The following is a 24,024-nucleotide window of genomic DNA, read 5'->3' as shown; positions in this document are numbered from 1 at the left end:
AAGGTAATGGCGCTCCTCAGGGCATCGGCGCTGATTCGCGCCCGGTCACTCCCGTTGGAGCTAGAATGGCTCCCGCTTCGCAACCCCGGGGCCACCACGAGACGGACTGCGGCGTTGCGGCGGCCGGCAGAAGGCCTGCGGGGGCACGTTCTGCCTCTCTTTTGCTTTCTGGTCGATTTGTGCGTGTGCGTCGTGCCAGAGTGGGCCTCCGCACACAGAATTACAGAATCACAGAATGGCCAGAGTTGGAAGGGACTTCAAGGATCATGAATCTCCAACCTCCCTGCCACATGCAGGGCCACCAACCTCCTCCCCATTTAATGCTAGGCCAGGCTGCCCAGGGCCCCATCCAGTCTGGCCTTGAACTCCTCCAGGGACGGGGCATCCACAACCTCTCTGGGCAGCCTGTTCCAGCACCTGAACAGATTTATGCACCGTGTAACGCTGCCTAAACAAATAACCTTTTTTTTCCTTCTTCTAGTTTTCATTATGACGACTTAAATGCAGCTTACTTACCAACAGCACTGTCACAGGGCATGCTTTCAGCCGCTGCGCGGGTTAGTTGCAATGAGACAAACACCTTCGTTGCAAAGCGTGGTTTTTAACCCAGATGTCTCTCTCCGTCCTTCTTAGATCATATTTATGTACATCACATCACCACAAGTTGATTTTTCAAATTATCCATCTGTGCTTTTCCAGTTTCAGAAATTCTCTCTCCAAGGCAGGCGTCTGCTTCAAGGAATAGTGCTACATTACAATGGCATAGCACTGGGCTACTGAGTTTATGGCACTAGATTCTCCACAGGCTTTCAACAAGGTGCTAATACTTTGATATATTATTAAGATTATAGTAAGGTATGAAATTACTGTCTGAAGTGAAACTCCCATTACCACATCTGCATCGCACAGGTTTTCCTATTGATTGCACTACTTTAGATGGAAGCACCATCAAAGCATCACTAGCAATCAGATCACTGCTCATTGCCACACTGTTCTTTTTTTACACTTTGCAAACTTGCCCAACTCCTGTGACCTAGGTCACTGTAGTAGAGTTCATATACTTCTTTTAGCCATGACTGCCTATCAAATATAGCGATCTTTCCATTTATAATGCTTACGTTATGGTTTTAGGTAACATTAATTAAAAGAAAAACAAAAACAAACAAACAAAAAAAAAACAACAAAAAAAAAAACAACATCACCACAGAGAGCAACTGAATAGGCATTACAGATAACTTTGTATACAATGGCATATCAGCTACGCACAAGTACAGCTGCACCACTTGATATCTTTCCCAGCAACACTTTCATAATGCCATCCTATTACATTAGATATTTGGTAATATTCCAGATCTTGCAAGTTATTTCCATTGGAAAGCAACCTATTTATTTTCTGAGAACTCTGTGCCACTGCCCTAAAACACAAGATAAATCAGCAGGAGAAGGCAGTTTCTTTGCCAGTAGTTCCAAATCTCTACAGTTCATTCCAAAAGATTGCTGAATTGTTTTCCTTATACCCTTCTTCTGCTTTCCATGATGTTTTTTTCTAAATACTACTTATGAAAATATCTTATACGTAGTCAAATTTCTTACTGAACATGGTTTGCTTTTGTGTATTAAATACTGTTTCTTCAGTTCGTCAGTCAAAATATAGAAAGAAGCTGGATTGCTGCACACCCAAATTATATCAAGGATGAAGTGATGGGACATGTTGCAAACTATCAAGTCTTTCCGGTGCCCCAGGATAGTATTTTTCATTGTTATACACTACAGCATTAGTCCTTTAACTATTCAGGGAAACTCTCACAAGAACAGCTCTTTTTTGGTTGTGGAGGTTTGTTGAATTTTCTAAAAGTATTTAATTTTAATCATACTAAAGCTCAAGTGTTGCAGTAATTTTGTAAACTATGTAATTTCTTCCTGCTAATGCAGGAGAAGAAGCTGGCACCCACTGTGTCACAACCTCCTTTCAGGTAGTTATAGAGTGCAAACATCTAAATATATACCTGAACTCAAATGTTGCACTATACCCACTTCTTTCCATTAGGTTTAAGACAAGATTGTTCTCTTTCCCCACTTTAAGACTCATCAAAAGCTGCTGATCATTAGAAAAAGCAGTAGTTTCATGTGAGCAACAAGAAATCATGCAGTTCTATGGAAATAGAAGTAGATTAAGCTGTTGGTTTAAAAAATAGAACAAAAGTGTGATTCTGAAGACGAGGATGTTTGGCCATTGATTATATACCAGGATATTTTTTAGTAGAGATATGAAACATACAGATAATACAAGCTATTTATTTTATCAAATGGAATACACACATTAAAGACTAAAATAAGATATTTTATACTGGAAGATAAGATAGAGTTATGATTATATGCAGACATTTGTGTAAAACAGGAAAAAAAACATCCTTGAATGAAGTTTTAGATTGGAGGAAAACAAATTCCAATAGCTCACATAAAGCTGGCTTTTCTGAGTTACTTCCTACAGTAGCTTGGGCAGTTGCCTATGGAACTGCTGCTACAGTTACTAATACTCTAAATACCTGATGTGTCACTCCAGTGCCTGATTAACTTTATTTTTAGGTACTGTGGAGACAATTGTTTGGTACTAAATAATGGTTAAAAAGAATACGCTTTGAATAAGTATTCATTTTATGATTTTTTTCCCACAGGTATTCATAAGGAGATATGTAAAAAAGCATAAATCTTTATTCTATAAGTAACTTCAGGTGTATATATACATATATATATATGTATGTATACACCATATATATATACTTACTGAACTTTATTCAGACAAGTTGCACTGTGTACGTGATATATCTTCATTAGAAATTCATACAGGTTTTCTTTGAAGCTGTTTTCTGATTTGTGGTGTTTCCTCTCTGCTTTTCCACTAAGGCTTGGCATTGTATTTCCTTCACATGGATGTTCAGCAATCATCTCTACCCTCTATCCCTGTTCTATAGCAGGTTGTTCCAAGTGTTTCCTGCCAACAAATGTGATACCACATCAAGTAGCTGGAGCATGAGCATGATGCTAGAAATAGAGGCTGTCAGCATGCCTTTTTGCTAAGGTTGTTGGGCTGTAGGGCTGTTCTGCTGAGTGCTAAAGCACAGAACCAAGAGGCTGTAAGGTAACCAGATTGGTAAAAAACAAAAGGCCAATTATTTCTTAAATACATGATTCTTAATTAAAAAAAAAAAAAAAAAGAGAGAGAATAAAGAAAAATACAGTATAAATAAACTAGTTTAGGAATGAAGAACATATGATTTATCACTCTGAAAATCAAAATCAAGTGAAAGAACTTCAAAGATTCAAAATTGTAATTTGATATTGCTAGATGTTCCCTAGATGTTCCCTCATCTGTTGTAGAAGAAATCTTATTGAACACACATATTTAGTCTGAATTAATCTTTCTTGGACAAATTAGACAACGACTATGCATGGCATCCAGGCCTTTTTCCGTCAATACAATTCTTGCTCTTATTCTAGATTTTATCCAAATGTCATTAGATAATAGTGTATTATATATCTGAGTGGGAGTCTATACAGCAACAAGTCACAAACATTTTATGATGCTCCGGGGAATACTGGCTGTACACCATTCAGCTTTGCAATAAACCCACTCCTAACCCTGGCTTCCTGCTGAGACGGGCCTCTGCTCCTCATGCTCCTCTGGGAGTCATTGGCTGTATAGGGTGAGCGGTACAACTGCATGGTTCAGTCCCAGCCCTAGCTCTTATAGAAGCAGAAAGATGTTCTCCTGGGTGTTGCCTGTAACTTTCCTATGGTATGCAAATAGAAATCTTGCCTCTGAACTTGAAACGTGATTAGTCAGCTCTTTCAGGATTTGTAGGTGGACGTTCTCCAACCTCTCAAACTAGAAAATACAAAGTCCCTTGGAAATGCTTCTATGAGAAATATTCATGTTCTACATACTTATTTTCATAAAATTTGCAGCCATTTCCTTCTACTCTGTATTACTCAATACTGAGGCAAAGTGTTAATTTAGGTTGAGATTGTTCATAATTCATCATTATTCTCTTCTGTTTTCTGAAACGTGGCAAATTTGGCAAATTCCATGTCTTGTGGCATCATGTTGAACCAAAAACAGGAAGTTGGTGTGAGGGGCTTGCTGCCATTGCTCGGGAACTGGCAGGGCATCAGTCAGCATATAGTGAGCAACTGTGTTATACATCACTTCTTGTTAATATCCTTTTTTTTTTTTTTTTCATTTATGAAACTGCACTTATCTCAGCCCCTAAAGTTTTGTACTTTTCAAGGAACTCTCTACTAGGATCAAGGGAGTAGTGAAAAGCCTGACATCCCATCCTAAAGAGCAGATGGGAGAGAAAGGCAGCCATCCTTGGGAGGAGGGCTGTGTGTTAATATAGAACATCACACACATCAAGCTCAAAGGGATAGTTACACTCACAGTATAAGGAATCATTTCATGGCTTACATTTCTGCTGTGCTTCCTTTGCCATTACCTATCTCTATTAGAGTGAATTGAGTTGTTGTAGAGTTGACTTGAGACATTAAAGGTAAGTTCAGGGTTTGTATTTCCTACATTGGAGTACAGATTTACTCAGAAACTGAAGAAGGGAGGCTAAGTGACAAATAGCCTCCTATTAGTACCAGTCAATGAAAAATTCATTGAGCTACAATGCCGAAGAGATATGGTTGCATTCAGATCAGTATCATAACTGTGGTGCTGTGCATTGGGAAGATTGGATCGTCCTCAGCCGTTCCTCCTACAAAGCCTGAATGCAATTCAACTTCAGAAAAAGGTATCTGTGAAGCTTGCTAAGTATTTCCATGTGCGAGTTTATGAAGGGTAAGAATAAGAATGAAGTACAGCTCTATACAGCTATTACTCCTGAAGTGAAACTAAGATTCAAACCCACCACAAAAAGCATTTTCCCCATTACTCAGGCTTTGTTACATTGATGCAGGCTAGATGCAGCGCTGACCACTGAAGTTCTTCACTGTATAAACATTTCTATGTTTGGCATTCCCACCTATGTGAACACTGTGGTATCTGGTTTTCTTTGGCCGCACTTTAAAATTAGAGTTCTCATTTGAATCAGAAATGGAAGCAGACAACTTGATCTTCTGGCACCATCCTTATCTCTTCTTGTCAGACCATCACTTAGCCACTATTCCCTCACAGAGATGTTTTCCCATGATAAGCAATTGTGTTGTTATTGAGATAATTAATTATCAACACACCTAGGACAGAATGCATTATAACAACATCAAAATTAACAGAATTCATACAAAGCAATCACCAAAAGGAAAATAATGTCGGGCTTGCTTTGTGCTGTAGCATAAATTCATATCAGTAAAAATGAAATCAGGTTATAATCATTAGTGTTTATTACAAATTGAAATAAATGACTTTTCACCTTACTTTGAAATGTATATTGCGTGTAGACAAGTGAGACTTTTTGTTATCTACCTGCAGATATCAGTGCTGATCAGAACTGAATTTGCTGTCTCATGCTCCCTTTACAGAACATGCTCTCACCTTTATGTAATGCAGCCTGCTTTAGGCATCTCTGTTAGCACAATTAGTTGCCTGACATAAGTTCAGAAATCCTTTAATGGAATGTAAGCCATTACAATGGGCAAACATCCTCTTTGCTCAGGAGTCCCAGCAATTAAAAGAAACTTCGGTCTGCTATTAGGATTTGAGTTAAACTGGCAAATTGTAATTATAGTGTATTTATGTATGTATGCATATGTAATTATTAGTGATAACTTCAGTAGAGATTACACAAATATGTACAAAAAGAGAGCGCTGTTCCAAATAGATTATTGTGGTTTCCAAATCGACTGTCTCCTCTACAGTTACTAATATAGCCAAATTGCAACAACTCTAAAAATGAATGAATGCTACCTCAATTATTTAAACTGTATCACATATGTTTAAAAGCCACCTTGCAAAAACAAAAACAAACAAAAAGTCTTAAATGCTGCAGTCAAACATGCAGAAGTTTAAACACGGTATGGATATGGGCAGCTATGAAACCTTAGTTTTCCCCTCAAATACAAATACTTAATTATACATCTTTTTCCCTCCACCACTGCATTTACAAGAATGAGCAATGCTCATATGAATTAGCAATGTTTTACTGTTTTTCATATGGTCAAAGATCTCAGCTCTAATTTAAAATTTGTGCATTACACATCTTCCTGTGTGGTTCTTTTATAGCACTTTGGATGGGTCTTACAACTGCACTCTTTATGCAAAGACTCCAATTAATGGAGAACTGAGGAACCTGATTGGTTAACAAGCATTACCTGGTTTTGAGTGTTACATTAGAAATGCTTCAGGACCCATCAGAAATATGTAACACTACATAGTATCAAATCATTTCTACACTTCATTTGAAATTGAGTACTCAAGCACTTCAGGTAGTCAGATTCAAGAGAAAAATTTTCTACTTCATATTCAATTTTGATGCCTGGTTACAGAGTATCTTGTTTAACTGCCTTTCCCCAACATTGGCAAAACATTACAATTACAATCTACCAATTTTTTGCCGCAACTGCAAGATCATACTCCTCTTCTCCAAATACTTAACAGAGATTTTTAAACTTGTGTTAAACATGCAAAGGAACATTACCATTTACAAACCATACTTACCCAACCCATTCAGTCCACAACATGAAAGCCTTGTAAAAGAAGAGTAATATGCTGTAAGAACTGCCAACAACATATAGACACATAAAAGAACAATAGCTGAGCAATAATTTTAAATTATCTAAAATTAGATGCATTAGTAGAGCCTCTTTAATGTGAGGCCTTAGCATTAAGGAGATACAGTAATTCCATTTGAGTTTCTTCCTTTTTTTTTTTTATAGACTCATAAATTATACAGAACCTAAACTAGCTTTATTTTCATCTGCTATACTCACAGTTCAGATAGAGCCAACATTTTTTTTTCTGTTAAAAGGTCTTGTTAGACAAAAGAAATCTTATTCTTCATTCCCTACAGATTCATATTTAAATACACACTTCAGAAGTTGACTTAATCTTTGCATTAAACTGATAAAAAACATTATGCAAAGTTTTTCCTCTTTATCAGTGTCTGTTTATGCAAGTGCCTGAGGTCAAGTCCACTTTTAAGAAGTTCATAGGACCAAACTACTATTGCAAGTATGTTACAGCTGTTAAGCTAAATTCATCCCTCCTATGTGTAAGATACAGGAATTACATAAGAGACTAAGAATATACACCTAAAGGTTTAAGTGTAAAAAAATCAAATGTATTTCACTAGGATCTACAGAAATGTGAAGAATCTGAAATATATGAACGGATTATTTTTACCTTAATTTGGATACTTACCTACACTGAACAAGTGTCAGTTTTCAGCCTGCTAACTGCTGAGTTACAGAATTTTTGTAGGATGTTTGCAATTCTTCCTTGACAAGAGAAATATCGATGACTTTTTCATTCCAAAGGTGGTCTCAATCTTTCAAATGACCATAAACTGTCATGTATACGCAGGAGTAATAAGCCAACGGAGCTGGACAGAGTAGAACTGCATCCTGCCACTTTTTACTTGCACAAGGTGCTAGCAAGCCCCTATGCAGCTGGTCATACTAAAACCATTCAAGGACCAATTTAACAAAAATACCATTTTGCATATAGAAGAGTTGTATTTACCCCAATTACAGTAAACTGGGGAAGTCACCTCGGATGGTGGGTTGATGTTAAGATACTAAACAATCCCTTTGCTCATTCAGTGAGTTCAATGCTACTTTTTCCCCCAGTTCTGCTGTGTAAATTCGTTTGTTTTTGGAGGAAATGGAGTCTGACAAGTCACAACAACAAAGAACTGATTAAGCATTGCTATAGGATCAAAAGATGTACTCTAGTGTCCTGTCACCCTGCAGAACTTGATCCCCTCAAGCTTCTGACACCGAAACTAAGTGTTCAGACTATCTACCTTCTCCATACTTCCTCACTTCCCCCAACTTCTAAAATTATCTGAACACTTCAGATTTGACTGTCATTTTAGTTTGAATTATAACTGCAATGTGAGGAATTTTAAGATTGATTACAGCAATTGAAAAGATGAAGGGAAGTAGGTAAGTGGAAGCACAAGGATTGAGATATAACACATCAAGACTGCTGATTTTTAAATAGTATCTTCAGAATACAAACTAGTATACAAACTTACACAAACTTAAACAAAGCTTGATTTCCTCTTACAAGAGATTTTACTACTGTGTAGAATCATAACTAAGGTAAAGTATATCGAGTTTCAGGCCTTTTCAAGACACACTGACATTTTAAAGTGCTCTTTATAATGAGGCTATACCTTTCCAGAAACAATTCTTCAGAAGCCTCGTTAAAGTTTCTACCTCGATAATGAAGCATTATGAACTCTTCCCCTACCCCCCACCCACACACAGCAGGGAGGTTGGAACCTGATAATCCTTGGGATCTCTTCCAACCCAAACCAGTCTAGGATTGTACAATAACATATAAATACATCTATAAAGCCGTGAGAGCACTTATATCAGCAGCATTTTATTACTCCTCTGTATTTATTGCAAGGAATTTCAATAATTAAGTTATTTTAGTACTGAGGAAAGAAGTCAAAAGCAAGCTCCATAAAGAAATAATACCATACCCTCTACTATTAATTTTGTCCACATTTATTTATGAGTAAAACAAACAGCAAACATTACAGCAAAGGGGACACTCCGGCCCAGATTTGAAGACAAAAAAAAAAGATGCCTGGATAGATTTAGAACTTAGGCACCATAAGACTGCCAATAAAGTACACAAGAAGTGAATCATGAGTGTTTCAGCAAACTTTGTAAGTGCTTTTCAGTATTTATTTAGATGTTTAAGCTCTCGCACTAGATTTTACAAGCTGGTGAACACTGGCAAAATTATTTCTCCCACAGAACTATAACCACACATTCCCAAGACAGTATAAATATATGGTTGAACTAACATTAATACACATCACCATTTTATCAATTACATAATAAAACAAATTATCAAGTATCCAAATATTAAGTTACGCAGCTTGAAAGGCATACAAAATATTACAGAGGTCTGCCCAAGTCATAGCAGAAACTCAAGGAGGAAAAACAAAACAAAACAAACAAAAAAAATCACACTTTCAACAAAGCAATAGTTGGTAAACAACTTTCAATAGGTACAGTAAAAGAAACTACAAGATTTTTCAGAAATTTTCTGATTAAGAATTTTTAGCTACGATAACAAAGCATTTCTAAGTTTTAAAAAAATATTTACTAAAGTAAAGGGCATATTCTATACTTCCTGCACAAGACAAAGGCAACATTTTACTAGAAATATTAAATAGCCCCTCCCAACCTTTTTAGGCCCTCTGTTAAGTTGCACATCAAGTGTCAACATTAATTTTACTGTAAGGCTTTTTGTCTGGAGACATTAAAGACTTGTGTGCTTCTGTACAATTTAAAAGATTTTCTACATGAGTAATCAGAGCGTAATGATTTGTAAAATGGAGAGGTCAGAAAACAGAAAAGTACAGACACTGGAGGAAAAAGTTGCTGTAAGTCATAGTTTAAAAAAAAAAAAAAACACTGTGCAAATCCTGGTAATTCTAGTGCGATTGTGGGAGACAAAACATACAGTGAGCAGGCAAGACTATCTTAGAGGCCATATTCTTCAATATTGAAATGACTAGAAAAAAATAGTAAGGTCCAGATAAGCTGGTAGTTCTTACGTTATCAGAACTACATCCATCTATAAGGAAAAACACGTAGCTGATATGCTAAGTATTTTGGCACCTAATTTCTCTACAGACTGATTTATTTTAGTACCCCAATTTTTAGTAGTTGAAACTAGGTGGGTAAGACTCAACGGCATGATTAAAGGATATTTCAACTGGTAATTAATAAACAAGGAGACAGCTCAGAAATAGGGTACAGCAAAAACATTTATCAGGTCTCCAAACAGATGGATATTCATCTAAATACAGTTGCATTACTATTAACTTTTTAGCCTATTAAATACTCCTATGGAAGCTTCCTTTACTACTTAAAAATATCAGATCCATGCCTTTGGCATGCAGTCTGCTCAATTCTCGTTTCCATCCTTTAATCCCAAAGTAGTAACATAGGCTGCTGGGCTTTACTGAATGCAACAGTTATTTCGGTGACCATTGGAGTCTTTAAAACGCAGGCGCATCTTGGGGCGGTATTTCTCCAAGTACAGAAGTTGCTTGCTATTAAAAGCTCCACGACGTTTCCTAAATGGAAGAAGAAATATCTTAAAATATTAATCTACTGCCCAGTGAAATAACATCATCCATTGGAGAAAAAATATTTTTAGTCACTTGAAAAAACACACACGATTAAACCAGGACTGTAACCAAAATAAGGCTAATTAAAAGCTAAGTGCCAGAAAAGAGGGTGGTAGCTTCCTTTGAAAAATACCTCATTGGACCACATGATCAAAGGAGCACATAGTATTTTAGATGGCATTTTAGCCCCTAATATACACAAGCCAAAGATCTTGCATAAGATCTTTAGCAAAAACTTCAAAAGGAAGCTACAGAGAGATTTGAGACAATCTCCTCCTTAAACAACTTAATCTGTCTAATCTCTTAAAATAATTAAGAATACTACAATACTAAGTTATATTTATAACACATCTATACAGAAGTGGATCTTTGTTGGATCTATTCAAACCAAGAGTCCATGAAAGACCTATATTTTATATGAAGTTTCATATTTCTCATTTTGTACACACCACCCTGTTAAGGTGCACAAGATGAACTCAATCTGAGGCCTTACACGTTTGGCAATTACGCAAATAGTATTTTACTATTTTTTGTTTGCAATGCAGTGTTCTTAAGATATAGTTGATGCCTACAAACTTAGGGCATTGGCACTACTTGTTTTCTCATCCAACTTGCATAGATTTACAAAAAATATAAAAGAATATTTTTCTGATTTTTCTACCAGAAAGACAATTGGGGAATTGTTTAGGACACTTCAATATATTAAAAGAAGGGATGATTCAGAAATGTAAATGAGTGCTAGCTATTAGAAAGAACCTAGTTTCTAAGGTGTTTTGTCTCTCTTGAAGTACCCATTTCACAAAACAAGTCTCACAACACTGACTGTGTTCAGAAAGTTTGTTAAAAGGTTCAGATTTCATCTTACAAACAACAAACAAGAAGAGCATTCAGAATTCCCTGTAAAGACCAAAGATATGTTGGCAAGTTAAATCTTGGAAACAGATATTAACTCATACTTACTGTCTTATGAACTGCACTGCATCTTCATATTTCATTCCACATTCTATCAGTGCAAGAGCAACTAAGACTGGAGCTCTAATAAAAAAAATAATAATGTTTTCAGTTTAGGATTTGCCAATTCACACACAGGGGAAAAAAAGTGTAATTCTCCCACTTCTTTCTCCTTCTGCTTTTTGCTTCCCCAGGGATGAAATATCAAATAAGGACAGAAGACTTTCCTAAATTAATTGGGCAATTATATCAGACACTTACAAGCCATTCACCTCTGTTAAAAATCAGGGATCAGCTCTAGCTAACCTTAATTTTATTCACCTGACCTGAAGTATATGGAAGGACAGCAGGAATATTATGCAAGTACTTTCAGTGGCAATTAATTCCAGGCAAGAGTTGCACATGGGTTTCTATTCCCACAAACAATCCCTCCTTAAAAGCAATGAGAAACCCAAAATAAAAGTAAGAGGTCAAACCAGATCCAATGAAAACTACAGATGCAATCTCCATGCCATCCTACCGTGAGGGGGTGACCTCCTTGCTTGCCACAGCATCTCTTATCTGAGAGAGCTGCTGTTACTCAAATAACAACAATTTACACTGCTTTTTATTTTTAAAAAAGAAACAACCACACAGAGGACAAGAAACATACTACACTGCAACAAAAGATATGTTTACCTAGTAACAAGCTTGCTGAGTATTTTTTTTTAACATACTTAAGTATTTAAGAAGCCTTACATGATAAAAATCAGGTACTTTTCCTCAACTATTTAACCACCAAATCTGGGGGAGAGGGAAGCAGACCCGTCATTTTACTTGATGGGTGAAAGCTGTTCCTTCATATACTAAAACACCTTTCTTGGGTGGGGTTAATGTCTACTGTATCCTTATTAAGAGACTGGCAATACCTTTGAAATAGGGATAGAAGAAGGAAGTTACAGATGAAAGTCAATAAAGCCATAAGAAAAGGAAGACTTCAGCAAGGCAAAAAATACCAATGTGACACTTATCAATTTGGTACAGGAATGTATTTGTTTACTTCACTTAGTACTTTGATAGCTGTGGGAACAGGATAACCTTTTGTCTAAAATGCTCAGAAGTCTAATGTTTTACATGCAACAATTTGCAGTCATCTTATCTACTTCTAAGTGTGAGCTCCTCCCAATACTAGATCTGTGACTATTTTGAAATTTGCCAACTACACTTTTTCACTAAATCTTAAGAAGTCTGACCACGAATGACAATTGAACAGATCTTTAAAATTTCACCCACCGTCCAAGACCAGCAACACAGTGTACAGCAATACAACAACCAGGCTCTTCACGAAATTTAACTTTAAGGAGGTTTAGCCAATCATCAACAATCTGGTTGGATGGTGGTGCACCGTCATCAAAGGGCCAATCCTATAAGAACACATAAATACATATAAAGAGATAGAAATTTTACTATGTGAATTAGAATTTACAGTTCTCTAAAAAAAATTAGCACTGTGAGGAATATATTCCTCTCAACCTATTTTCATTGAATGACAGAGTTTACTCCAGGATTTTTTACCCCTAAGAGATCTGAATAGCTTTTGCTTACATGAGCTGCTAGAATACGCTTACAGAATTGAATCAAGGTGGTGACTATGTAACATATAAGAAGTTTTGTTTACAAAGGAACAACTAAAAAACCAACCCCCAAACCACTGTTTCTGCATTACTTACCAAAACCTGAATGCCTTCTTTTTCCACCGGAGCAGTATCATAAGTAGCTTCACACACTCTTACCACTGTGGTAACGCCATATTTCTTAAGTTCCTAGGGAGTGAAAAGAACTGCTTTAATGGTAAACTGACTTCATTTATTTACTTTCTCAATAGGTTAGTAAGCTAACTTATTCCAAAAGTTTCAGTAAATAAATTAATAGAAATGCTTGCCAGGTGTACAGAACACAAAGCTGAAATAACTAAAATACCTTGCAAATAGCAGATACCTTAATGCTCTTCTGCAAAAGTATCTGAAGGTTAAGATGGTCAGGTTTTTTCTTGTTAGCTCCAGATAAAGACTAGTGAAATAATTCATCTCTGAAAGATTACTTCTTAAAAAATAACAGCCAGATTCCAAGGTTGCAAAGCTACATGCTTCACTCAAAACATCCTGAATGAAGTTTACATCTTCCTCTTCTAATGCTCTACTTAAAACTAGAAGCTTTTAAAACATCTTACTAATAAGAATGGTGAGCACAGAACAGTAAATCATTCCAGTTCATGGATTTTTATACCTAGAAGATAAAAGAAAAACTCTTTCCACTCTGCTATTAAGCCTCATAAATGGGAAAACAGATTACTAATTTTTCATTCTCCCCATATTCTCCTGTCATTTAGACTACAACTGCCAAGGACATGCTTGTAGCTTAACCACACTATCTAGCTTTGAAGGTATAAATGCAAACAAAGATGAATTCACTGTGCTTCTCATACATTGTTAGCCCAGACTGAATGGGCATATAAAATACAATGGAAGTAACTTAAATGTTACTAAGGAGGGACTGCATTACAGGTTCAAACCTCACACAGAGGTAACCCTGGAGGAAGATGTTATTATCATATGCATACACTCAACTGTACATTTTATGTTTCCAACATGCAAGTTGCAAGGTTTAGATAGAAAATTCAGATACTAGCAGTGCATGCCAATACACATAGATTCAAATGGGAAAGTGTTGCAGCATAAAATGAAACAATTTCAGCAACTCAGGTCACACTGCACTGTAAGTATACCACCACAAATTTCATCCAAGTACAAATGACTCACATGGAATTCTTTTAAGTTACAGTAAAACCAGTGTTTGCTAATATTGAAGGAAAACAGGCAGTGAAAGCATACTGCAATTCTATCATTTGTTCCTAACTTTTTGGTGTACAGTGTACACTGAATCATTATTTTCAATCACTACTTCAATAGGAGCAAGGGAATTTTATACAACTTTAGATGAATCTATATAAGATCTCCTGTTGCTACTAGATCTCAGTTTTTCTATGCCTGACCTTTCCTGTTTCACACCAAAGTAGCATACTGAACATACTATATAGCAGATAACACAATTATTTCTGTGCTTCACATCCAGAAGCATGCCTCAGTGAAGGCCAAAGTCCGAGTATATCTGTCAGTGGATTTGTGAAGCATTGCATCACTATTTAAAATGAGTTCATTGTCTCACTCGGTATCCCTTCGTACAGCTTCCACTTGTTAAAAAAAAAAAAAATAGATACTAGGCATAAGAATACACCAACAAGAATTCTAGTTTGACCTTACCTCTATAAACTTGTTTAAGGTTGCATTGGTTGGATTGTGTGTGATTAGAAATCTCATGTTCTTGTAGGTGATTTCCACAGGAGCTGGGCGGTTCATTCGGGCCATATTAATTTAGTTAAACATGCAACAAGATTGTGAAAGGATTCAAAAAAAATCTAATATAGAAGTGATGTAGAGAAACCGAAGTCTACTTCACTATACTCCACGTGAAATTCTCAGTGCTTGGAAGTATGAAGTCGGGAGCAATGGGAAATGAAATGAACCTCCTAACAAGAAGCAGCAATTCTTCAATCCAGTAATACTGAGGCAAAAGAAAGGCAGTGCACTGAGGTTTACCCCATCCAGGTCTGAATTCTTTTGTTAAATGCTCTGCCAATTTCAATTCAATACTTCTTTATCCTGGTCAACCACTCTTAGGGGGGCTTCTTGGTGGAGTAGTAATGAATTTCTACAGTTCACTTGTCTGCATACAGGTCGTGCTGTGCCTGGCAGTAGTCTCCACTGCCCTTCAGAAACTCCATAAATGTGTGACCAAGAACACCACAGAACTGCTGTAAAGAGACAAGAAAAAACATACAATGAGCATATGTGAAATAAGGTCACTTTGAAGAAAGCATTATAAAATGAACAAAATGAAAGCAGAGACAGTATTTTCAGCAGGTTTATTTTTTAAAATCAAAGAATCAGGCTTGCATGAAAACCCTGTTACCTTTCTAACAAGAAAAACATATATACATTATTAAATAGAAAGATGCCAGATAAGGAAGCCTTAATGCTAATGAATTTGATATTTCCAATATTTCAATATTCAAAAGAGCTAGCACAAATACAATGTATCAAGTTTTGCAAGTTGCAGCATGTTTCTCATTGTGAATTAAGACACATCACAACACCTACAGCTACACCAAGCTGAAGTGGTTACATAAAGGCAAGGATGAGATTCCTTGAATATTCAAGCTGACCATCACAGAACTTAAAACATTCATATAAAACTACCAGCCTACTGATACAGGAAAAAAAATGGTTGTAAAGCCTAGCGTAATGGACTTAGTTTACATTCAAAAATCATCAATTTAAGAACAGGGTAACCAGGAAAAAAATATTGAGTGTGAGAAGTCTTGAAATAAAATGCAAAAATCTGTGTGGCCTAGCAAAGCTTTTAAACATGTTTTGACTGCCAAGACACACAGATTTCTAGAAGAACATTTCACATACTTAAGGCTGATGACAGAGAAGTTTTCATCTAGTGTTAGCTGCCTTTTGACATCATTGCTTTATTAATACATCAAGATAACAGTTACACTGTAGTTAAAAAAAAATTTAAAGGCAAGTTTATTGAATAGGTTATTCTTTCCCAGTAATTCCCAGCTGTGGTTGAATTTGCATATAACAGTACTGCAAGATGCAAAACCAGGAAGTTCATCATCATAGCTTTTGAACTGCCATGAGTTATGTATTCATTTGCAGATGGTGCTGTGTATATGATCCAAAAATACATGTTTTTTTTTTAACGCGCTCTGGAACCTTATGCACAGGAGCTAGATCTGTGTCCGGCTAACAGTATTAGTACTGCTGTTCATACTCCCAGAAAGTCCTTCCTTTCCAAGAATTAGAATAGCACACAAGTTTTGTTTCCCAGAAAATACATAAAAGCTGGACCAGACGTCCACAAAATATACGTAGGTACTAGAAAGAAGCATCACTAATCCCACAGATTAATCACACTAATCTCCTTGGCAGAAAAACTGACTTATGTTGGTCAGCAAATTCTAAACACCAGAAGAATTCATGCATTAAGTCCAATCAAAACATCATCAAAATACCTTAGGAATGGGTTGAGCATGCAACATTAGATAACTGCTGTCAGACTTACTGCATCTAATGAGGTGGTTTTTTTTTTTTTTCCCCAAGCTGGGAGACAGCAGTATCAGTTTTGCCTTCATAAATCTAGTTTCTAGCAATCAAATGGTAACTACACTGTAGCAATATGCTCAAATACCCTGAGCTGAAGAGCTGCCCAAACATAAGAAGGTAGCCCAACAGCAGCTAATGTCTTAAAACACTATCAAAAATGGCAAGTAGAAAAGCTACATGCAATAAAGTCACAGCTGTTAATTGCCATCCAGGATTTGGAGTCAGATCACACACTAAGCCGCAAAGACAACAGTGGCCCCTTATTAATAACCATATTTAGCATTGAGCAGAAGCCACAACAGATCACAGAATGGCCAGGGTTGGAAGGGACCTCAAGGATCATGAAGCTCCAACCCCCCTGCCACATGCAGGGCCACCAACCTCCTCATTTAATACTAGACCAGGCTGCCCAGGGCCCCATCCAACCTGGCCTTGAACACCTCCAGGGACAGGGCATCCACAACCTCTCTGGCAGCCTGTTCCAGCACCTCATCACTCGCTCTGTAAAGAATTTCCCCCTGACATCCAACCTAAATCTTTCCTCCTTCAACTTAAAACCATTTTCTCTTGTCCTGCTGTTATCTGCCTTTTCAAAGGGTTGAGATCAAACGACCTAATTGTAGCTTTTTCCATGGAGCACCCTAGCAGAACAGGAATTCTTAGTCACCTCTTTTAAAAAATGGTAACAATGTTGCAGGCTTTGCTCCTTTCCTTCCTTCGCAGAAGAGGGAGTTCTAGAAACATTAACAGGGGAGATACAAACCATTACCAGATCAGATTGCAGCAGAAATGCACCACACAAGGCTTCCTATAAACATCTCCAGTCATCTTTTTCACGTTCTTTGACAACTTCTTGGTAGTAAGTTTTAAGGGATGCATCTCACAGCATGGTTTCAAAAACAAAATTGCTAACCAATATGACAAAATTTAGCAGAAAGGGAATAGAAGTACTAGAGCAGTTGCACACACACATTTCACTGCCGCTCTAGAGGTACTATCACCATCATTTTTGAGGACTAAAGGGTTAAGCTTGCCATTTACTTTTCAGAATTATCTGTGATGCAACTTGAGAGACAGCAAATCTCAAACAGAAATAAGTATGAAAAAAAGGAGCAAGAAGGATTCCTCTGTCAGCAGAGAACAGTAACCAGAAGAATGTGAAGGATTTCAAGAATCATCGTTGACATACCAGCCATACCATACCAGGAGAAGTTCAGATGATGCACAAAGGAGACCTAGGTTCAGATTTCGGCAACAACTAAAATAGCAACCAAGTGAAAGAACTGAAGAGGGTTTATTTAAAATCACTTTTAATTAGTTTAAGAAGCTGAACAGCAGAGAAGCACAAGTCAGCTTTAAGCAGATACAGCTGCACAAGGTCTTACGCTGCTTTTCTCATGCGCTGACAGATCTTATGATTATCTCTTTTTTAAGACTTCTAAGGCAAGCCTGGACATTTTCTCCAATAGAGGATAAGGGAGAGAAGGCTGACAAACAAGAAGAACACAAAGTGAGCCTGAGGAAGTGATGAAATAGAACCCGGTCACTAGGGTACAGAAAAGGTTTTTCAAAACAAGATGAAGAATTTTTAATTAAACACTGAATAATGGGAAAGCCATCACAACCCCATACTGGCGTAGGTAAGAAGCAATTGGTTTTACCCAATCTGGTACGTTGGCTGCCCTTAATCTACGACTACGAATACTCACTATAACACCAGGCAAATACATCACAGGGGTTAAGCAAAAGGCAAGCAGCACAGCAGTCATAACACCTACATTTTAAAGCAGATTGTTAATCACATCCAGCAGATGCAGCCACAATACAAAGTTGAAGTACATTACACAACGTTAAGTTTGAGTTCTATATGCAATTAACCCCTACAAATTAATTAATTTCTTTAATACTGGCTTAGCAAGCTTCAATTAGACACATCAGCACCTTACCAACTCAAAGAACTGAGGACCTAACTACGCATGCATTTCATTCTCACTGTTTGCCTTGGCAACAGCTGCTGCTGCATGACAAAGAGACAAAGCTCACATTTTCCTTTGATGAATATTCTCTCTCTCTCTCCTCATTGGTAGCTACAAAGTTCCATACCTAGATCAATACCTTGATGTAGTAAAAGGCTGTACTACACTAAAAGAGATTTTACCAGCCTAGTTTAGGTCTGTTCCAGCAGTCAAAAGAAAATTAAAGACAAGTATATGGGCACACTACTTGCATTAGACCATTAAGCTGGAGTACAAGGCTAAAGCCACCTTCAGCAACTAGATCTCAAGACAAAAATTGAGCTATAAAAAATACTACTGTAGCAATTAAGAGCACCTTGTATTTAGGTAGAATTCAAATGACTTAAGCAACTCGCAAGAGGCTTGGAAGTACAATTTTCAGACTATTATTTGGTAGGTAAGCTTTAAAAAAAAGAAAAACCAACAAGTTAGCATATGAAAGCATAAAGCTGTGCAGATGGCAATGCCCATGCTATTGCACACACAAGTTTAACACACAATGATACTAAATAGCAGTTTGTGCAATTAATCTGAGTACTCCATTGCTGTTTCCCATCTCAAACTGAGTATTATTTGAGGAAAACGAACACTGAAAGATATTGGAGATATGAATGCTGCTCCAAAGGTAACACTTCTTATTTTATTATCTTGGCCCATGACATCAGATGCAGACGTTGGTGATATTGTGGGAGGGGTTGAACCTTCCCACCAATATTCTATTAGTTTGTTGCTGTGTGACAGACAGCAGCAAAAGGGCAGTTTGACAGAATGTCAGACAGAAGTGCACACAAAACAAAAGCACACAACTGAATTACTCCATGGGGAAAAAGTGGCACCCACTGATATACATCAACACTTGTTGAATGCTGATAGAGACCAAACAGCGGATGTGAGCTCACTGAGGTGGTGGGCAGTGTGTTTCAGTAGTGGAAACAGAAATATTAAAGGCAAGCCACGCTCCAGGTGACCGTGTACTGCTGCTGCATCACCAAATCAAGAGCATCTCAATCAGCTCATTTGCACTAATCAGTGGATTACAACCAGAGAACAGTGAACCAAGCTGAATATGGGTTCCAATGCACTGAAAATAATGGTGGACACACTGGAAGAGTACAAAGTTTACACCAGGTAGGTCCCATGAACAAGAACACTGCATGCAAGTTTGTCAGGACCTACTGAACAAATATAAGCCACACAGTGAGTTTCCTGGATCTCATCATTACTAATGGCAAGACCAACACCACCACTACAAGTCGGAGTCAAAACATCAGTGTATACACTGGCAACATGAGAATTTCCCGTCAAAGTTCAGAACAGCCCTCGGTGGGTGATGCGCACTGTCTTCTGAGATAGGAAAGGGATGATTCTCCTGGATTTCCTGGAAACTGAACAAACCATGAACTATGACCACTACATCATTTCAAACTTCCAGAGTCAGGCCAGAGAACAAGACAACCTTTCTTCTGCAATATGATAATGCCAACTCCATATTACCAGTCTCAGCTGGACCATCCTACAATACAATCCAGATTGAATGCCTTCCAACTACCAGCTGTTAGTGCTAACGAATGACAGACTATGAGGGCAACATGCTCCTCGCAAAGACACCACCATAGCAGCTGTGAAACAATGGATCACCTCTGCTGGTGCAGATTTTTACAAGCACTGTATGCAGGCTCTTGTTCATCGCTGGTAAAAATGCACAGCTAATGGTGGTGACTGCTGAAAAAATTGTGTTTTGTAGCCAAGAATGTGTTCTATCGAAGCGTTACTGTGCTCCTGGTAGGTGTTGCAGTATCCACGGAAATAAATAGGACGCATTACATTCAGAGCAACCTAAGTGCAAAGCAGCTGTTTCTATTAGTAACAAAAAGCCAAGCTACCTTTAGACTCTCAACTACAGCAAAAACTTGAAAACATAAGGAAGGTTAATACATCAAAACTCCCTACTAAGAGAAGTTATCCTATCCAATAAGGGACAGTCATGTTAACTAGGATTGCTCCATCTATCACGCATGCTGGAAGAAATTAAAAAGAATAAATTAAATTCAAGCAAAAGGAAGACATCTTGTAAAGAAAAGCTTTATTTCACACTCTTCTTTGGGACGGAAAGCTGAATATACATCTCCATTGACAAACAGATTCACGTGTCCGTTCTTCATTTGAAACAGTCACTTGTGTCTGAAAAAGACTGCTTATGAAAAATCTATCAGATTGGTACCAACATGTATACAGAGAAGAGATGCAAGTCTATCCCATGCTACTGATATTCTTGTTCACAGGCTGGTAGCGTCTTTAGAAGCATGAAAACAGAAGCACCTGTGTACACAGCTGCATGGTACTTCAGTTTCAAAACACATGTAAGACAGTTCACAGTTGCTCAATCCACCTGCTTCTTGAACAAACATTTATCTCCAGAATCAACTATGTGGGATCATATTCCTGAAGTTAGATACTTAGCTACTGAACCTACAGAGGCATAGCTAGAAAAGGGAACTAGAAGAAACATTTCATTACAATTTGAAAACGTCTACCTTTAATAAAACAGGAGGGCAAATACCCCGATCCTCACATACTACTCAAAGCCTAGGTGATAACCAAGATAGATACAAAGGAATGGGAAGGTGAGGGGTACAAATAGCAAAGCCACTCTATAACGTTAAAGCACACCTTCATTAGAGATTGTTGATGAGATTCACCTCCTATCTACAGGATACACGATACCTCTGTTATGATAACCACAGCAACAGAACTATCCTCTTCAGACCAGAGAAAGCAACACTTAACGTAAGAAAATACACACTCATATCACAAACAGAAGATGCCAGAAGTTTATCACAAATGTGCTACAACACGCTCTGCAAAAGAAGGATGCTTCCTGTGGTTAAAGTATGTAGTTAAGGGGAAGAAAAGATTATCTCAAAACTTCCTGTGTAACAAGTCAACACAACTTCCATAGATGAAACAGAGGACACGATTGTTTTCAGAGTTCTCCTAACTTGCACCACAAATGAACATGTGAAAAAGCCTTAACAGACACTGGGGCAAATAAGACATTCCAAAAAACATTCCACTCCTTTGTCTAATGCATCTTTTGAGCATCTGAAGCCAAGAACAGTTTCAAAGTGACATAACACTTCCATCATTTATACAGCAAACTATATATTTCTCATCACTCTACTCAAAACCTATTCCATTATGTTTTAAACATATGCATGTAAAGAGTTATTCCATTTCACTATTTAATATCAGTGCCAAAGAGTAAGTATTTAATCTGCGAAAAGCTGTATAGAGTTACGGACCTCCTTTTACCTCTTCACCGATCTTACAGACCGACTTTAATTATTTCTTAAAAACTATGACAACATACTCATTCAAGGATTCACCATTACCCTTATTTGGGAATTCCAGTTACCTTTAAGAAAAATTGCTCTCTTACAGACTGCCTACACACTGAGGCAGACTCAGCATTACTACGTAGCGTATCTTCGTCATAGCAAAAGCATTTTCACAAAAGTGGAGTTACCGGATCAGGATAAGTTCTATTTATTTGCTGCCTGACATTCAGCCTCTCTAAGACAGCGATATTGCTTGGCCCCTGCTGTAGCTGTCAGTCAGTTCTCTTCCTCATTCTCACATTTCCTCCCATCTCTGCCATTTCTGTGCTCTTCCACGTTTCTCCTCTAAAACAGTTCTGATCTTGCAAGAAATTTTCAAAGCCCTTTGCTGCTCCATCAGTGGAATAATAAGAGCTGACATTTATGTGTCATCTTCAGGCTTTCTGATCTGACAGTGTAATGAAGTTACAAGGAGACAGGGTTCATACTTCTGAGTCACTGCTTCAGCAGCTCTGCAGTCACAGATAAGACACGTTGGAAGCTGTCTCCAGCAACAGTAAGGAACACCAGGAACTGTAGCACAAGGGCTGTGTGTTCATCAGTTCTAAGTATTTGCTTTGCCTGCAGCTGACAGACCCGCACAAAATGGTCCCTGACCATGCCGTGTAACTGATAACAAGTATGTTCTGATCACATTCTGCCTTTTGGAGGGCATCCTGCTGTGAGCAAGCCTCACCACGGTTGCTCTTTAAGGCACGCTGCGTGTGCCCTGCGGTCACAGAGGTGAGGCACAGTAGAGTACTACAGCCGGGGAAGAAGAAATGTCTCAAAAAACAAGTTCCATCAGAATATTTTATTACATCCGTGAGCTTCTAACTATAAATTGGCAACCGTACAGAAAAATCCACTTCGACTCGCAAATAAATACCTCCTCCCGTGCCGACCTCTAAGACCCGGACAGCAGCGAGTCCAGCCGCACATCTTCGTCCTTGCCCGGGATGCTCACAGCAGAAGGGCCTCGCGTACCGGGCGCAGCGCGGACAAAGAGCCCGCTGATGGCCGCCGCGCACGTGCCCGCCGGGCCGGGGGCAACGCAGGACGGGACGAGCCGCCATGGCTACCGCCCGCCTCCCCGCACGCTCCCTCCCTTCCTTCCCTCCCTCCTCCCTTCTCTCCCTCCCAGGCTTGGCTCCCGGCCGTCCCGCCGCGCCACCTGACCGCCAGGCACCCGCGGGCAAGCCGAGGCTTGTCCCATCCTTACGAATCCCGAGGGCCGCGCTCGCCGCGGAACTCCCGGCTCGCCTCGCCACACCGCGGGCGGCCGGACCGGCGCCTCCGCCGCGGCGGTCACGAGTTCGAATCACGCTCCCGCCAGGCTCCCGACGTGGAGCCATCTTGTACCCCGCGGCCGCCGCCCGGCCCGGCCTTCCCGTCGACAAGGGGACCAACGCCGCCGGGCGCTGCCTTTCGCCACGGGCTCGGGACCGCCGCCGGGGCGGGCCGGGCCGCAACCGCCAGGAACGCTTACGAAGCGGCTTCGTGGGCCGGCACGGGCCGCTCAGCGGCGGTTGACGGACACGGCAACGGGGCGGAAGGGAGAGCGAGGCGCAACGCGGGAGGGCCGGGCTGCTCCCCGCCGCTCGCCCAGGTAGCAGAACAAAGAGCCAACATGGAGGAGACGGAGAAGAAAGGGAGAAGCGCGCAGCCGGCGCACAAGGGCAGTGGGGCGAGGGGCCGGGGCGCGGGCGGCGGCACTCACAGGAATATGGTTACTCATTGAAGACTGTAGCCTGATCATACAGCCGGGGTGCGGGCGCCACCGCCGGGGGCAGGAGGAGCGGAACCAGGAGGAGGCGGAGGCGCTGGAGGCCGCGGAGCTGCCGGAGGGGGTTCGGTGGCGGAGCGGGGCTGGAGCATACAGCTGCGACGGCGGCAGCGGGCGGCTCTGCGGCTGGTGTGGAGCGGACGCGGCGACACAAGCGGGGGGAGCCTGGGCGCCGCCTCCTGCACTAGCGCCGCGGGGCCCGCCTCTCGCTGGCGCGCAGGCTTGACGAGCGGCGCGCTCGGCCAATAAGAGGCGCCTCCCGCGGGGTGGGGCGGGAGCTAGATAGCCTAGGGGCGTGGCACCGCAGGGCCGTGCGAGGGCGGGCGGGCGCCGAGAGGCGGAGGTGGCCGGCGCGAACCG

The 24,024-nt window shown here is 39.5% G+C and overlaps 1 protein-coding gene across 2 annotated transcripts; it reads right to left on the bottom strand.

The window, feature by feature from the left end:
- Positions 1-8,663: 8,663 nt before the first annotated feature.
- On the bottom strand, positions 8,664-23,783 carry PTP4A1 (protein tyrosine phosphatase 4A1). 2 transcript variants are annotated; one of them, XM_042889357.1, is made up of 6 exons: positions 23,599-23,783; positions 14,573-15,123; positions 12,983-13,075; positions 12,546-12,676; positions 11,283-11,357; positions 8,664-10,268 (listed from the first exon to the last, which is right to left on the bottom strand). In XM_042889357.1, exons 2-6 carry the CDS (start codon positions 14,675-14,677, stop codon positions 10,151-10,153), a joined length of 522 nt encoding a protein of 173 aa, XP_042745291.1. In that variant the 5' UTR covers positions 14,678-15,123; positions 23,599-23,783; the 3' UTR covers positions 8,664-10,150. The 2 variants fall into 2 exon arrangements, with proteins under 2 accessions (XP_042745291.1, XP_042745296.1); XM_042889362.1 differs by having other exon boundaries at positions 14,573-15,120.
- Positions 23,784-24,024: the final 241 nt, after the last annotated feature.

Source organism: Lagopus leucura, unplaced genomic scaffold, assembly GCF_019238085.1.
Source record: "Lagopus leucura isolate 7727_CA_CO unplaced genomic scaffold, USGS_WTPT01 Super-Scaffold_73, whole genome shotgun sequence".
Taxonomy (NCBI): Eukaryota; Metazoa; Chordata; class Aves; order Galliformes; family Phasianidae; genus Lagopus; species Lagopus leucura.
The sequence above is the reverse complement of the archived record's forward strand: the minus strand, read 5'-3'. Positions and strand labels throughout refer to the sequence as shown.

Bases quoted from the DNA above. Each gene is read 5' to 3' on its own strand.
- PTP4A1 (XM_042889357.1), bottom strand. From the start codon at position 14,677: ATGGCCCGAATGAACCGCCCAGCTCCTGTGGAAATCACCTACAAGAAC. The intron at 13,076-14,572 runs GTAAGGTCAAAC...TTCACTCCCTAG, and splicing joins CCTTAAACAAGTTTATAGAG to GAACTTAAGAAATATGGCGT. The intron at 11,358-12,545 runs GTGGGTGAAATT...TTTTTTTATTAG, and splicing joins TGTGTTGCTGGTCTTGGACG to AGCTCCAGTCTTAGTTGCTC.